The 15,461-nt window shown below is 36.6% G+C and overlaps 2 protein-coding genes across 2 annotated transcripts; both read right to left on the bottom strand.

The window, feature by feature from the left end:
- Positions 1-1,336: 1,336 nt before the first annotated feature.
- On the bottom strand, positions 1,337-10,092 carry ap1s1 (adaptor related protein complex 1 subunit sigma 1). Its single transcript, XM_082148714.1, has 5 exons — positions 9,819-10,092; positions 7,011-7,189; positions 4,031-4,139; positions 2,608-2,745; positions 1,337-2,427 (listed from the first exon to the last, which is right to left on the bottom strand). Exons 1-5 carry the CDS (start codon positions 9,819-9,821, stop codon positions 2,380-2,382), a joined length of 477 nt encoding a protein of 158 aa, XP_082004840.1. The 5' UTR covers positions 9,822-10,092; the 3' UTR covers positions 1,337-2,379.
- Positions 10,093-10,864: 772 nt separating this feature from the next.
- serpine1 (serpin peptidase inhibitor, clade E (nexin, plasminogen activator inhibitor type 1), member 1) lies at positions 10,865-14,175 on the bottom strand. Its single transcript, XM_082161385.1, has 9 exons — positions 14,019-14,175; positions 13,173-13,414; positions 12,745-12,969; positions 12,378-12,572; positions 12,097-12,295; positions 11,887-11,987; positions 11,683-11,769; positions 11,494-11,577; positions 10,865-11,368 (listed from the first exon to the last, which is right to left on the bottom strand). Exons 2-9 carry the CDS (start codon positions 13,411-13,413, stop codon positions 11,322-11,324), a joined length of 1,179 nt encoding a protein of 392 aa, XP_082017511.1. The 5' UTR covers position 13,414; positions 14,019-14,175; the 3' UTR covers positions 10,865-11,321.
- Positions 14,176-15,461: the final 1,286 nt, after the last annotated feature.

Below are 15,461 nucleotides of genomic sequence, written 5' to 3'. Positions count from 1 at the left end.
AAGAGCAACAAGCCGTTACACGGTATCCCTAGTAGGAAATTTATTTTCTTCACATTTTTATACTAAAGAATATTACACATAATATAGTGCTTTAATATAACTATGCATTGAATATAGATTGTTTTAGGCACACTCTTTTATCTATGTTTCTTTTTACAGGAAAAAGTGATTTACCTAAATTCAGACAATAATCCTTTAAGCTGCATATTTAAAGGAGAATAATATAGGCCTAAATACATTTTATGCAGAATTTCATTCACTAAATAAAAGCTGCACACATATTAAGAAACACATTATTGGACTTGTAAACAAGCATTATAATCCTACATCCATTAAAAAAGGAAGACACATTGCATTTTCATGAAAAGCCACAGGATACACAATTAGTCACTAAGTGCTGCAGAAATGCAATTGACAGGAGGGTGAAAAGCTGAAGGGCACATGACAAGGTCCCTAGAAACTGTCTGCTTTCCATCTCCACTGAGAGGAGATAAAGGAAGACACTGACCAACAGCTGAGGTTATATTTAGAAAAAGGAGGGAGGGCTGCAATCACGCTGCGGGTCAAATCGTTTGACACCTGCACACTGATGAAGGTGACAGACACAACAGGCATTCGTAAATCCTCAACAAAGGGAAGCAAACACAAACAGATATTAATAGGACATTTTGAGAATGAGGAATGAAGCTAAATTAATGTCGAAAAAGCACAACTAATTTGTATTACCAATGCAAATTATTAGCTCACGAAACTGAAAACATGTTTTGTGTCTTTAATATCTGTGGTGTTGTGACTTCCATCGTTTTAATTATCACTGATTTCATTAACATCTTTTTCCTCTAAAAGCCTGTCTGATGTCATTATATAGACATGTTGTGTCTTCGCCTGCAATCTCCTTTTCTACTTTTCCATCACTCCTTCATTGTCTGTTTCTTGCCACAATGGTGGTGCAGTCAGCTTCACTGCACCACTGTCACAAACGACCGACTGGTGACTCATCCACTTACATACTCAATCTCTCTCACTCTCTCTCTCATTTGCTCTCTTCAGCACTCTTTATCTTTGCTCCACACACACACAAATAATAATACATTCCTGACAAAGCATCCGTCTTTTTTGTTTGAGGATGCAAACATTATACCATCAGAGGTCACGCCATGACCGATGTAGAAATATCAAGCAAACAAACATGAAAACATGTCTGCAAGTTTTCTCTATAAACTGTAACTGCTGTCCTTTGGCATGAGGTTACATTCATAAAAAAACAACAACAAAAAAACAGGTTAATTATACTGAAATAGAATAGGGAAAAACATGAAAAAAGATGAGAAAGAAGTTTAGGCTAAAATTGTGTTTTATTATTTATAAAATTACATTCACACATAGTTCTGTTTTGGTTACCTGACGGACTTTACACAGGGAAAAAACATGCCCTCATGCTGAATTATTCAATTGTTTAAAAAAAAAGAAAGAAACCGTTCATCTTAAAATATTCCCTTATTTCACACCACGTTTAAAAAGCTATGTAAATACATCACACTTAATATCAAAGCCCTCTTCTGTTATCTGAAACAAGCTACAAATACTCCCTTACTTATTACAACTCCAACGCCATGCCTACAGTCAGAAACACGTCTTTGGAAAGCAGGATGTAGACCAAGATAAACAGGAAAGAGCTTCAGCGCCATTTTGAGGTTGAGATTCACTGCCGTGTTCTCGACGTTAAGATACACATTCAGACATTTTACTACTGTGGCTCAAGGAACAGAATGAATAGACCACACAATATAGTCCATTCAGTATTGCAGCCATTTAAAAAGGTCCATTTAAAATTCCTCCCATTTAGTGAATATATCTTTAAAATCGATCCATTATAAAAAAAACCATTAGAAGATTTCCTTATGGTCCATAGCACTTAATTTAAAGTGGTACAAGTACAAATATTTTCATCTCACATAAATAAACATGGCTGGATGGTCAATGTCATTTTTTCCTGAGCAGCTACAGTAGACGTATAGTAATGGCATTGCATTGCATGACCTGTTTTTAAAATGGCAAGGCTCAAATCTTTTTTCAAAATATTCTTCTAAATGTTCTGATTGCTAAATTCAAATGTCTATCTGCAACACTCTTTCTCTAGTGTCGTATAAGAAAGAGGAGTTCCCAGCTAGACAGCCATTTTAAAATTTAAAAGACAAAAAAAGGTTGGAATTGAAATACAATCACATGCTGATCTCAGTAGTATCAAAATTAACCTCATCTACCCTCTTTTATTCCCCTTTTCTCCTCCCTCCCCTTGGACCCACTTGCAAACTCCCCTTCACATGTCGCAGTTGTACCGAAATTTACCATCTGTCTTGACTGCATTGGAAACTAGTACTAGGCCAGCCCCATCTCCTCTAGGACGCTCCTGGGTGACTCATCCTCCTGTCCGGAGAAAAGGGTTTCCATTGAGGCCATTACACAATGCACTGATTATTTAACTTGGCAGCTTACAATGTGCAATGCTCAGAGGAGTTGTGAGTATATAAACAACAGAATTCAAGTAACATTATTAGACTTTTCTAACAACATTCAAGAATACATAAATAACGTGCATACACACACCTCTTGTAGAAGGTCGGCCTGTTCGATGGCCTTGAGCACGCTCTTCTTGGATGTGTCCTGAATTTCACCCCCCATTAGAAACTCGTCCAGGATAAAGTAAGCTTTTTCAAAGTTAAAAATGATGTCAAGCTCACAAACCTGCATTGTGTACAACACACACACACACACACAAAACAGTGGAGACATGAGAAACTATCTTGTTTATGTGCACAAGAATCTTATAATATTCCAGTTATGAATGTGTCACATTAATGTGTTAACCTAATTGAAATAGTCCAAATGAGGCAAAATTCCTAGAAATACTGCATTTAAATATGCCTGTATTATTTAATCTGTATTCTGTGCCGTGTAAATGCCATATTATAAATATCTATTGTAATTTAATATTCATTTATACACAAACATTAAAAAGCATGTATTTGCCTTTGAAAGAAGTCTCTTTTGCTGCATTTACTTGATCAAAAATACAGTAAAAGCAGTAATATTGTGAAATATTATTTAAATTAAAAATAGCTATTGTCTGTATCATTCGATTTCAAAAATCATTTTAATATGCTGATTGGTGCTCAAGAAACATTTCTGATTATTATCAATGTTGAAAACAGTGCTGCTTAAAATTTTTGTGGAAACCATGGAAATCATATTTGAATAAATAGAAAGTTCAAAAGAACAGCATTTATTTTAAATAGATTATTTTTTTGTAACATTATAAACTTCTTTACCAACACGTTTATCAATTTAATGCGCCCTTCTGACTAGAAGTATGAATTTCTTTCAGTATATATATAAAAAAACCTTACAGACCCCAAACTTTATATGTTTTTTGGGTATACCCCAAACAGTAGTGTATATGAAAATAATTAAAAGTTGATTCAAATACCTAACTTAGAATCACCACTAAAAGTTTTTTGTAAATTTAAATAACCAATCAATAATAAAATTTGCTTTTTTTATCATTACAAATTAGTTGACAAACCTTACATCAATGCATTTTAATAAATGGCACGAACAACTCATTCAAAATAATAATGGGACAATTCTGTGAATGTTAAAATGGTCAAAGAGGAACATTGTGAATGCTACACACAAAACTGTAACACTGGGAATTAAGGGAATAAACCTTAATAAATGACAGGCACCAAAAAACGTCAGATAATCAAAACAGAAAAGCTATGAAGCACAACAGCAAATAATATCAATACAGAAGGCGTCATGTGGCATGTACAGAGAAAAACAGACATGGTACAAATAGCGGAGGATAAAAAGCAGAGGAGTGGATGGACAAAAAAGCAAAAAGGATGAAAAAAGTAAAGAGAATTTCACAGGTTTTGGGTTGCTGTAATGTGAGGTATGAAATAGCGAGAAAGGAGGAGAGAAATAGAGAGGCCAGATGAAAGAGGGGTGGTGGCGAGGAATGACTCACACTGCCAAAGTACTTATCCAGCAGCTCCACAAAGCGATGGATGACCTCCAGGGTAATCAGCTCATTGTCCTGCTCCTCCACCGCACAGCAGAAATATAGACTGGCATACCTACACACAACCCGATAAATGGGTTACAGATAGTATGTCCATCAAAAAAAAAAAAAAAAGTGTATATGCAATCAATCAGGTAAACTAACAAAAAAAAAGTAAGCATACAAACCAGGGTTATTATCGTTAACTAAAAATAAAACTATTAAAAACATTTTTGTGAATTGAAATAAAACTGAAATTATATTATATATATATATATATATATTGAGGTGGATCAAAAAAGTTAATCAGGTGACTGGTCCTAGTATAGGTCATAAACCCCGCCTCCCCATGTTATTTAACACGACGTGAGACCAACTAAACAATTAAATTACACTTCAAATATCTTTTTTCCAAAGATGGTTTCTGTCATTTTCTGTAGTTTTTATCACGCTGATGTAAGTTCAAGTGTTTGTTTTTAAAATAAGTTTGTTTTTAGTTAGTTACTTGAGTTAGTTAGTTGCTATCAAACGGTGGTGTGATGTCATGATTGATAGCCGTGATTGACAGGTTCTCTGAGCGAATTAGTCACTGAAGCACCAACAGACTTTTTTTCAGGATCAGAGATTGGAGCTTAAAATTTAATTTCTAAATTTCTACAATTAATTAACAGAGGAACAGAGCAGACAGAGGCCACTTAAAAAAAGTTCAGGGGCGTGTGCATGCGATTGATTCTGTGAGAGTGAGGGCGGGGCCTTGATTTTGCAGCTTTACTTCCTGCTTCCTGTGAAGGCCTCCCTCCCCTGCCTTCACCTCTCTACAGATAAAGCGCTGTCGGGATAATTCCAGTTCATGTGGCTACGCGGAAGCGATAAAAAATTCTGTATTATACATTTTGAGGCCCATATATTCAAACGCGCATACCTATAGACTGAATTCGTAATACGCATGTGCACGCCATCAGCGTTCTCACAGGTTCTCATTTTTAAAGTTTGCGTAGAGAGAACAAAGAGTTTTCTGTTAAAACGGTGTCGTGTTAGCGGCCCCTAAGTTAATAACTAGTGATCGTTGCGACGTAAGTGAATCAATCAAAACTAAATTTAGCTGGACAATAACTTTATTCTAGAGCTGCTATAAAGCCAAAACAATCTCTGTTACTTTCAATAACAGCGCAGACTTCGCTGTTACTACTGCGCAGACTCAGGTCCCGAGATCGCTACTGCGCAGACTCAGGTCCCGAGATCGCTACTGCGCAGACTCAGGTCCCGAGATCGCTACTGCGCAGACTCAGGTCCCGAGATCGCTACTGCGCAGACTCAGGTCCCGAGATCGCTACTGCGCAGACTCAGGTCCCGAGATCGCTACTGCGCAGACTCAGGTCCCGAGATCGCTACTGCGCAGACTCAGGTCCCGAGATCGCTACTGCGCAGACTCAGGTCCCGAGATCGCTACTGCGCAGACTCAGGTCCCGAGATCGCTACTGCGCAGACTCAGGTCCCGAGATCGCTACTGCGCAGACTCAGGTCCCGAGATCGCTACTGCGCAGACACAGGTCCCGAGATCGCTACTGCGCAGACTCAGGTCCCGAGATCGCTACTGCGCAGACTCAGGTCCCGAGATGTCAGCGCCATATCGGGACACTGGCGGCTTCACTTCTCACCAATGATAGAGAGCGAAGGGGTGTCGTCCATCTTTTTTTACAGTCTATGGTTCAGACTCGTTGGCCCTGTTTACACCTGGTATTAAGTGGACAACGCTAAATACAGGTGTAAACAGGATCTAAAACGTTTTAAGCTTGTCCACTTTCGACCACTTCCAGAAGTATTTAAAAACGCATTTGATCAGATTGCTTTTGTAGTGTAGATGCTTATGTGGTCGAACAGCCGCAAAAAGACCACCTACTCTCCACCAACTGACCTAATACATAAATATTATGGGAAGCGCGCTAGCCAAAAGGTGATTTAAACTTTATCGGAAAACATACCGAACACAATGTTCTCTCACCATTCCTGATTTCTAACACACATTTACAGCATCCAGCGTCATCTTGTGGCGCTGCTCTTTGTGTGTTTTTCCGTCGTCTCTGGTCATGTTCATATTTAAATTGTGCGAGCTTATTTTCTCCATTAGATCAAAAGATCTGAAAAAGCCCATAGATTTACCCGCTCATAGACCCTCCCCTCAAAGAAATCAGGTGGTTAAAAATGGACAAAAGTGACGGATTAAAACACCAGGTGTAAACAGGAATGTGTCACTCTCGTCTACTTCTGATCCGATCGACCAATAAGCATCTTAATACCAGGTGTAAACTCTGCCTTTGAGAAATAAGGTGGTGTGCAATGTATATTATGTGAAAATCAAAGTGTTTTTTGACCTTGGATGCATGTAAACAATTGAAGGAGACCTCTAAAACAAAATTAGGAACCTTTAAAATAGCATAATAGGGGCACTTTATTCAAACCTCAAAGTAGCTGGCAAATCAAGAACATAATATATATAATGATAATTATATTTTCATCAGATGCAGTGCTGAAGTGAAAAAGAAAAACAAGCATCATACACAACAGAACAAGGCTGCTTTACTTTTAGTGCCCCCTTGTGGCAAAACAAAACAATCACCCCCTCACTACACTTCACTGTGCGTAGGTAACTAGATATGAAATGTATTTTGAGGTTTCAAACAATTCCACTCCTCAATACTGACGCATTAAATGAGTCAATGTTCATGTTAACAATAATTTGAAGTATGCTTCACTAGTTATATTGGGGGGGAAAAAAAGAGAAAAAGGGGAAAAAGGTATATAGTTTGTGTACCAGGACTACATTTTTTAACTGTAGCTTTTATTTCAGACAACCTTTTGTGTGCATGTAAAAAACAGAGAAAAGTGACACGTGTACAACTGACATTTCTGTCTCACAAAGTCATCAAATGCACGTGTGGTTTTCTACCTCTTGTAGACTATCTTTAGATCTCTCCATTCCAGGAAGCTGCACATTTTGGGTTTTCTGGCCAGCACCACCTGCATGAGCTCTCTGACCATCTTTTTTTTGTCACGCTCAGCCGTAGCCGTGTACCATTTCTGGAGTCGTAGCTTCCCCTGCCGGCTGAACAGAAGCATAAAGCGCATCTACAGAACAATAGAGAGAGAGAGAAAGACAGGAGAGGATCGCATAAAGAAAAATAGTTAGTTCCTCAACCAGACACAAGTCAATATGACAGATAATGTAACAAATAAATAAATGTGTGGGGAAAAAATAGGAGCAGTGTTATTTTAGTATTATTTATGTGCTATTATAGTATTTATTCAAATGTATTTTTTATTTTACATTTTTAGCAATTTTGTCATGTGCTTTTGACATTTTTATTCACTTGTTATTTGGCATTCTTTTTTTATTTCAGGCTTACTAATTTGATCATTTTAGCACGTACACTTAATTTCGATAAATATTTTTCTGGTTTAAGTTTTTCTATCTAATATTTATATTTGAATTTTATTTCAAATTCATTTTAATTAATGAAAAAAAAAAAGTTTTAGTTTTCACTAAACTGTATAAACAGTTTCACTGAACTGTATAATAAAGAAAAGAAAAAAACAATTATGATCAAAAACTAGTAGATGGCATGCTGCAGTGTTACTTATCAAATAGCATTTTAAATGAAGTATAACATATTTATTTATTTTACATGCAGTTTTTAAGACTTTATATTCAGTTAGAGACTACATAGAATATTTGTAGTTTTGAATATTCAATTGTAATCGAAGGACTGATGAAAAGGCCAAAAGCGACTAAAACTGATATTTTAAAAAGTGTGACCTAAAGTATACACTATCTTACTACTAATTCAAATAAATTCTAAACCCTAAAATTCAACCTGATGTTGAAAAAAAATTATCTGTCAACTACCCACATAGGAATGATGATGGTGATGATGATTCAATAGAACCAGCATCTGACTTATCAGAAAGGATGAAGGCGTAGTGGAAAATTTGTGTAAAAATTGATGAGTAGAATTTTTTTTTTTCCTAAAAGACCTTCAGCGTCATCCATCATTACAAAATTAGAAAGCAAGCTGGCCTATACATTTCAGATGTGTTAAATATTTAAAAGGTTAGCTGAAGAGCACTGCATCTGCTCCCAACAGACATGCCCCACATATCCACCACGGTGCATTCATTCAGCTCAATACACTCCAAAGGCTATCTATAAGCATCACGTTTTCTGATCACAGAACTAGTATATGACACACTATGATTAAAAACCACAAGACTGTCACACGGAACACTACTCTTAGCACACATTAGTTTAATTGTGGAGAATTTCTTTCCGGCTTGCTAAATTGAGGACTTATACTTTGTGCCAGAATTTGTCAGCCTACATGAGCCCTTGAAATAGTCTAAAAATGGTGCACTGCACTTGGCAGTGAAAGGCTCTGATGTACAACAGCCGCTTGATTTCCAAAAAAAGAAAGACATAAAAAAAGATGGGAGAGATGTGGGAATTTTTTATTTTTTTATTGAGGCCAAAGACAAGAATAGTAACCTCCTAAGGGAAAGAGACTATATTCTTCAATGCTATAAAAAGGTGTCCATACTTAGCAGCCAAATCAAGTGAAAATGTTGCCTCCACATATATAGTTTGTTAAAACCATGCATTGTTTTTACTTGATCAATGCCATGTCTTATAATACTTGTTAGTAGTTTTAACACACAGATGTTGGGACATTAAACTCACACATTCATGAAAATCTAATGTTAATAAAGAACATTAAAATCTACAGAACAGACAATCAGATCACTGTCTACTGCTAAACTAAACATCTTTACTTACAGCGATGAATGTTTCTGCAGTTTTTCTTGCAACACAGAAAGAGGGGAAAACAAAAGGTCTTATATGGAGAAAAATGCTCTCTTAAGTTTTGTAACATGTTTATAGATCTAAGCATAAGCAAGTTCAGGTCAGCCAGTTAATTGAATATGGCAAAAAAGGGAAGTGTTGGACAGTTTGGACAGAGTAAAGACATCACATTTTGCTTCCCTCAGTTATGAGCATTAAGCCTAGTACTTTCTTCAGTTTGTAAACACTGTTTTATGATGTGTTGGATATTATCTCTCAGAGCAGCACTTCCGTTCATGCTTAACTGATTAAACAAAGGAAATAAGTTGCGAAATACTTCGAAATAGTTTTGAGAGAACATACTGTTATGATGCTACAACCCGCAATGAAATGTACTGTGGCTTTAAAGTCATTCTGACTCACAGTTCATCTAAAGCTCACATTAAAAATACACTGTCACAACTGGACAACCGTTTCCGGGTCGAATCAAAAGAGTCAAAAGACAACTTTAAAAAGAAAATTATTTCATTTGAAACCTCAGGTTCAATCAACTATACCTCAGGTTACGTTATTCAAAAAAAAAAAAAAAAAAAAAAAAACTCCGGTTGAGCACCAAGCAGTGAAAATCATTTCGCTGATTAATTAATACTATCAACTTAACACATTAGATCTAACGTTAGCTGTCAAACTGACCGGGTAGAGAACAAAAGCTTTTTTATCTATGACATCTAGAGAATTTCACGATTTAATTGAGAGATGTAAACCACACAAAGCGTCCAAACTGAACAGACCACCTAGGGCCCGACAGGTGAGATGTGAATCTTTAAACAGGTTTTGAGGTGCCCAGGTACTAACTTAGCTTTAGCTAGCTAGCTCTGCCTGAAAAGTGTAGATTAATGCCGCTATAACAGTATAACTTACCATTCTGACGGCTTAATGAGAGCAGTCAGGTAATTTCAGTGAACAGCAACCCACTTTTTGGTGAAGACCGCAAGATAATATCAATACATGTCTAATTGACAGCTCGTAGTTTCAGAGCCCCATAAAAGCAGCCTGGAGTAGCGCTGTCCGATTTGTGAACGAATTGTTTTTTGAGTCGAGTCGTTTCAATGCATCGTTTGAACCGATTCGTTCATTCGTTCATTAAGTTATTAATGAAACTAAACGTAATAAGCAGAAATACATGTCGACAGCATTTTAGAGAGTGTAATATGCCAGGCCGAGATGTCAGGGATCACGATTAATCATGACGTAAAGGAACTGTTGAATTGATTCATTTAAAAGAACCGATCCGCTGAATTGAGCCGGACTTCCTGTCACTAGAGATGAGTCAGGTATAGCGTCATCACCACCAGCGCGCGTGCGCTCTGCGCATTCCAATCTCCACAAGATCTCTTGCAGAAAGTCCGTTTGCTGCCTTCACAAGAAATTAATTCCTGCGTTAAAAATATTACATAGAAAATTCCAAACGTTTTATGTGTTTATGTTGACAAAAGTAATAAAGTGCTTTTCTTGTCTATTTGTGAAAATTAACAGCGTTGCCTCTCTGGCCTCAGGGAAAGATGTTCAGATGTTGTTGCCATGACAAAACAGAGGGCTGATTCAGGTTACCATGGTAACGAAGATACCGGTCAAAGAACTTTAATCTGTTCATTATACAGTATAGCCCAAGATTCCTTCTGCTCAATCATCGCAATACAAATTGTAGCCTACTGCAAGTCAATAACACAAGCTAATCATACATTTATCTGAACGTTTATTATTTCAATAGCCTACCTACGCATTTAATTTGCCAGGCTATTGTTGAAAATAAGAACTTGTTCTTAAGTGACTTGTCTGGTTAAAAAAAATAATAAAATAAAATTGGTCTGAAAAGTGTTGGAATATATGTGCCTTTTTGTTTGTTGTCAAACTTTGAACACAAGGTGTCGCCAGCTCCCCAGTAATTTAATACAGAAAGCCAAAAGTGTTTTATGGTCGCTTTTATTATAAAAGGAAATCATTTTAATAAACAGTCTTCAAGAAAATATAACCTTCGACAATAAATTAATATAAATACTGTAAAATACAACTTTTAAAAAAATATAAGCACATTAAACATCAGATGAAACAAGCTTAGACAATAATTCAGTCTTCAAATTGTTAGTGCATGTAGAACTTCTGTCTGCTGATGCTTTAAATTCATGGTCTTTAAAAGTCCTTGATGTTTCAGACATATAGCAGGGAAAACATACTGAATAACCTTGTTTATACATTTCTTATTAAAGTTTGGCACTCCAGGCAATGCTCAAATGGCAGATATAGAAGGTTTTGCAGCGCCCCCCCTCCCATTTTAAAACGGATCTCTTGTCTTCAGTAGTATGTTGCGTGCAGACTTTTTGGCAGTTTCTTTGGTCCTTCTGCTTGTACGGTTACTTCAGTCTGTTAGTATTCTTGAGGCTGGTTAACTTGACCGCTGAACAACAGCGCACCTGTGAAATTAAGCAGGGGAGATTAATATTGGGGGAGCGAACAAACAAAAGTTACATTGCATTGGTATTTAATTAGATTAAAAAGCCATCAATATGTCATGTATTGAGGTGAAAGCACAACTGACCAGTGGGTTTGTGTTGAATGAGGAAGTAGAAGGGTCTATCCAGTGTGATCTCCTCTATAGCCATGCGAGAGTAGATGACAGCAGCTGTGGAACCACAGAATAATGTAAAAGATGCATTTTGGTATCACTGTAATGATTGGTAATGCTATTTAATCTTTGTTGTGGTAGGTTGTAATTCAGTGTCTGTACCTGTAGCAGATGAGCCTTTGGTTCCTTCTTCGTTCACCTCAAGTTTTACTCTCTGAAGGACCTTGGATATACATAAAGGTTCCTCAGCTAAGTGGACGGAACAGAGAGAGATCAAAAAGAGAATCCATTAACATTTATTCCTCGACAAAACAGCTAGGCCTACATAGTTGCCAAAAATAAAATCTGATCATTTCCAATACTTACTGGTAATGCGAGAGAAATCAGCTTTAGTCTGGCTGAAAATGTCTCCAAGACCCATCTTGCTCAGTGTAGACTTTAGATCAATTTCTGCATCCATAGAGAACCTGAAAATGTCATCATTATATTATATACATTAGGCCTCCTGTTTTAAATGTTTATCAATAAATAAAAAAAATCAAGAAAGTTCACAAGAGATGGATCAGTCTCAGTTACCTTGGAATAGCTAGTTGTTTGTTAATCTTTCTCATCTCTTTTCTCCATTGGCGAATCCTGCTGCTGCTTAGCTCTTTGTTCAAGGCCATCAGAGGCACATCCCTTTCAAATGGTGTCACCAGAAGCATACTTATAGACTCCCCCTCATAAGGCACCTCGATGACATCATAGTCCACACCGTCCTCAGTCACAAACTCACCTAGATGGAGAAAAATACTATTGTGAATAACCTTAGCATTTTTTCTTAGCAGAGTTCCTTTAAACAAATCCTTGACACTCACCATAGTTGAATTTTTGAGTCGTTGTCATCATAGGAACAGATACAGCACTGCCGTTGACTCTGTGGAAGAGCTGTTCCCTAGTTAGTTTAGGGTCAAAGGGCGTCTTCCAGATCCCATGGAAGTGGAGGGCATTTAACAGGACTAAACGTGTCAGTTCACTCAGCACCCCAGATGGGAGGAAGTCAGAAATCATTCCTAAGAAATTACAATAAAAAACAATAGTCAAGTTAGGTGTCTTGGTGTATGATGAGTGAGCTTACATATACTCTTAATAACTTAGCAGATGTTTTTAATCCAAAGTGATCTACAAATGAGGATTATCCCTGGCAATTTATTCAAAATAGCAGTTATAGCGTTAATTACTTACCACCAGTGTGGTCAGATGTCCAGGAGTTGATCACCTGCCTGGCCATCTCTGGGTGGGTGAAGTCTATTTGGTGTGGGATGCTCTGGAAGGCTTTGGTCAGGCTGCGTCTAAAGACCTTTTCCAAAATTATCTTCCTGTCGACCATGACACCACTGGCCACTTCCACTCCAGCTTCACTGGCCAAATCTCTCTGAAGAAGCCTCTGTAGCTTTGGCATTCCTCGTGCTACCAAAGAGAAAGCGAGAATAGAGTTAAGGAACTTAGGAACGCAATATATTGTGTTTTAAATATCAGAATAGGAGATATAAATGATACATGGCCACCTGCTCTATACAAAGATTATATATTTTGAATTACGTTTCCTTGAAGCTGTTCCAGAACATATTTTCAGTTCATCTGAATTACATCTACTGCTCTTATTTATTTACCTTGCAGTGAGTAGCCCATCTTGGAGGTAAGCACTTCAAGTGTGCTGCCATAGGCTCCCAGCTGAGCCATGCCCAGTACTGAGGAGATGCCATAGGGAGAGAGAGCCAGATTTCTGTCCGGAGCAGACTGGACAGCTTTGGAAAACACCTGCAGTCCAAAATCCGTCTGTTTCTCTTGGATAAGGTTGCACAAGCTTGACCCGCAAAGGGTAAAGATCAGCAGCATACTCAGGCTCTGCATTCTGAATAAGTGAAGAGAGAGAGAGATGTCAGCTGTGTTAATTCAAAATTGTTAAGATTTTATGAAAGATAGTTTTATGAAGAAAAGTATGTTTCTGTTCACAATGTGGGTGTGCACTAGGCAAAACCATGGAGACAAACAAATGGTTCAACCTTGTCCAAAAAGGGAACAAGCTGCTGCTTTACTTTTCCTTGTGAAAATTCTCCCCCATGTGCAAGACTCAACACCCACTGTTCAAATGCAATACCAAGCATGCTATTTCTGTTTGTCTATCTTGACTCACTCTTTCAGGTTTTTACCTACAGATCAATACATAAGAACCTTTGTCAACAACACTTACCCAATTCAAATTCTCATAACGATAATGTGTAGCCTAAACTGTTGTTCAGGTCAACAACTGATAATAGCACAACTAATGATTAAATAAAGTTTCAAATTTCACAATCCAACTCTGTTTTCCAATGTTGTTCAGAGTTCAGACCAAAACATGTGGGTATAATCTATTGTTACTAACGAAAAAAAAAAAGTATATTGCTCATCGATTATAAATAGCCAGAGCTTTTAGTCCAATTGCGGTATGAAGCAGAACAAGAACATACAATTACCTGAAAGACGCTTTAATTTTGTAGAGTTTCTTTGTAGATTTCGCTTGTTATTGTGATCCTCCAATGCAGTGCAAGCCCAGAGTTGTACTAAGTGTCTGTGAGAAGCGCTGGCGCTATTTAAAGGACTTGAGACCTCCCCTTCAGTCGCAAACTCACTAGCGGAAGTTATGAAGTCATCTTTGTCTGCCTTTTTAGTCACCCTCTCCCCTTTTTTCACACAGACAAACATAAACACGTTTCCCACCCAGTCTCTTTCCCTGTCTGTCTCTTTTCATTTTACTGGACCGTTAAACGCAAAGTCATACGTTTAGTCTAAGGCAGACGTAACAGCTCCTAAATCAGTCATTTAAGCTTTGAATAGTGTTTCGTTGTTTAATAAAACTCACTGTAAAAAAAATTGCAGCCTTAAATTTTTAAGTACATCAAGTTGGATGTTTATGTAATTTCAACTTAAATGACATTAAACTGACTTAAAAATGAATTGAAACTTATAAAAAAAAAAAAAAGTTTTGAAAAAATTGCTTAACTTATTTTGAGTTATAGCAATGTAAAAACATATGTTGTCATAACTTATTAATCATTAATTTTTTTACAGTGATAGATTTTATTGTGCTTATTTTTTTCCCCCACACTAAAAATAGAACAGTAAATAAATGAAATTCAAAACAAGAAATGACTATAGACAGAAATGACTATACTATGGCTGGATGGATGGATGGATAGATAGATCATTTCACATGTCTAGTACAATGTAATTGGTTTTGTTTGTGAAAAATGTGACATGTAAATGTGAAATGTGACAACATGCCCCACAGGTGACAGCTTAAAATATTATCTGATCTAATCAAAATCATTTATTTATTTAAAATGTATTTAAAAATAGCCTACAATTATTAACTTTTTCATATAAAATAATGGCATTGTTTAATAATTAATAATAAATTAATTGAGTTTGACAACAAACCACACTGCAAAACACAGCTATACAGCCAAGTTCAAAACATAACAACAAGAAAAAAAATGCTGAACATTGACTCTCAGTCTTTATTCACCTTTTCTCATGGTTTTTCAATAGAATTCATAAAAGTATATAATAGAATAACATAGTTCTTATAGGGGCACATTGTGCAGTGTTACTTACAACATGTCCCACCTGCATAATTTAAACCCGACTAGTGTCTTCTGCTGGTTAGATCAGCATTAAAGAACTATCTCAACTGTTAAATAACAGATATAAGATTAAAATAATATCAGATTTGTCTCATTTTAAAGAAAAAAGAAAAACCAGAGATGAAAAATTAACTAAAGTAAGAAATTTACTTTTGCTATATGGTTCAATAAATGTTCAGTGATATCTTCCAAAGATGTTTTAATTTTGGCGCATTTTTTTCTCAATAGTGTTGATGGCAAATAAATACACCAATTTTCCTCATGCTGACATGT

This window comes from Leuciscus leuciscus (assembly GCF_965113295.1).
Source record: "Leuciscus leuciscus genome assembly, chromosome: 2".
NCBI lineage: Eukaryota > Metazoa > Chordata > Actinopteri > Cypriniformes > Leuciscidae > Leuciscus > Leuciscus leuciscus.
The sequence above is the reverse complement of the archived record's forward strand: the minus strand, read 5'-3'. Positions and strand labels throughout refer to the sequence as shown.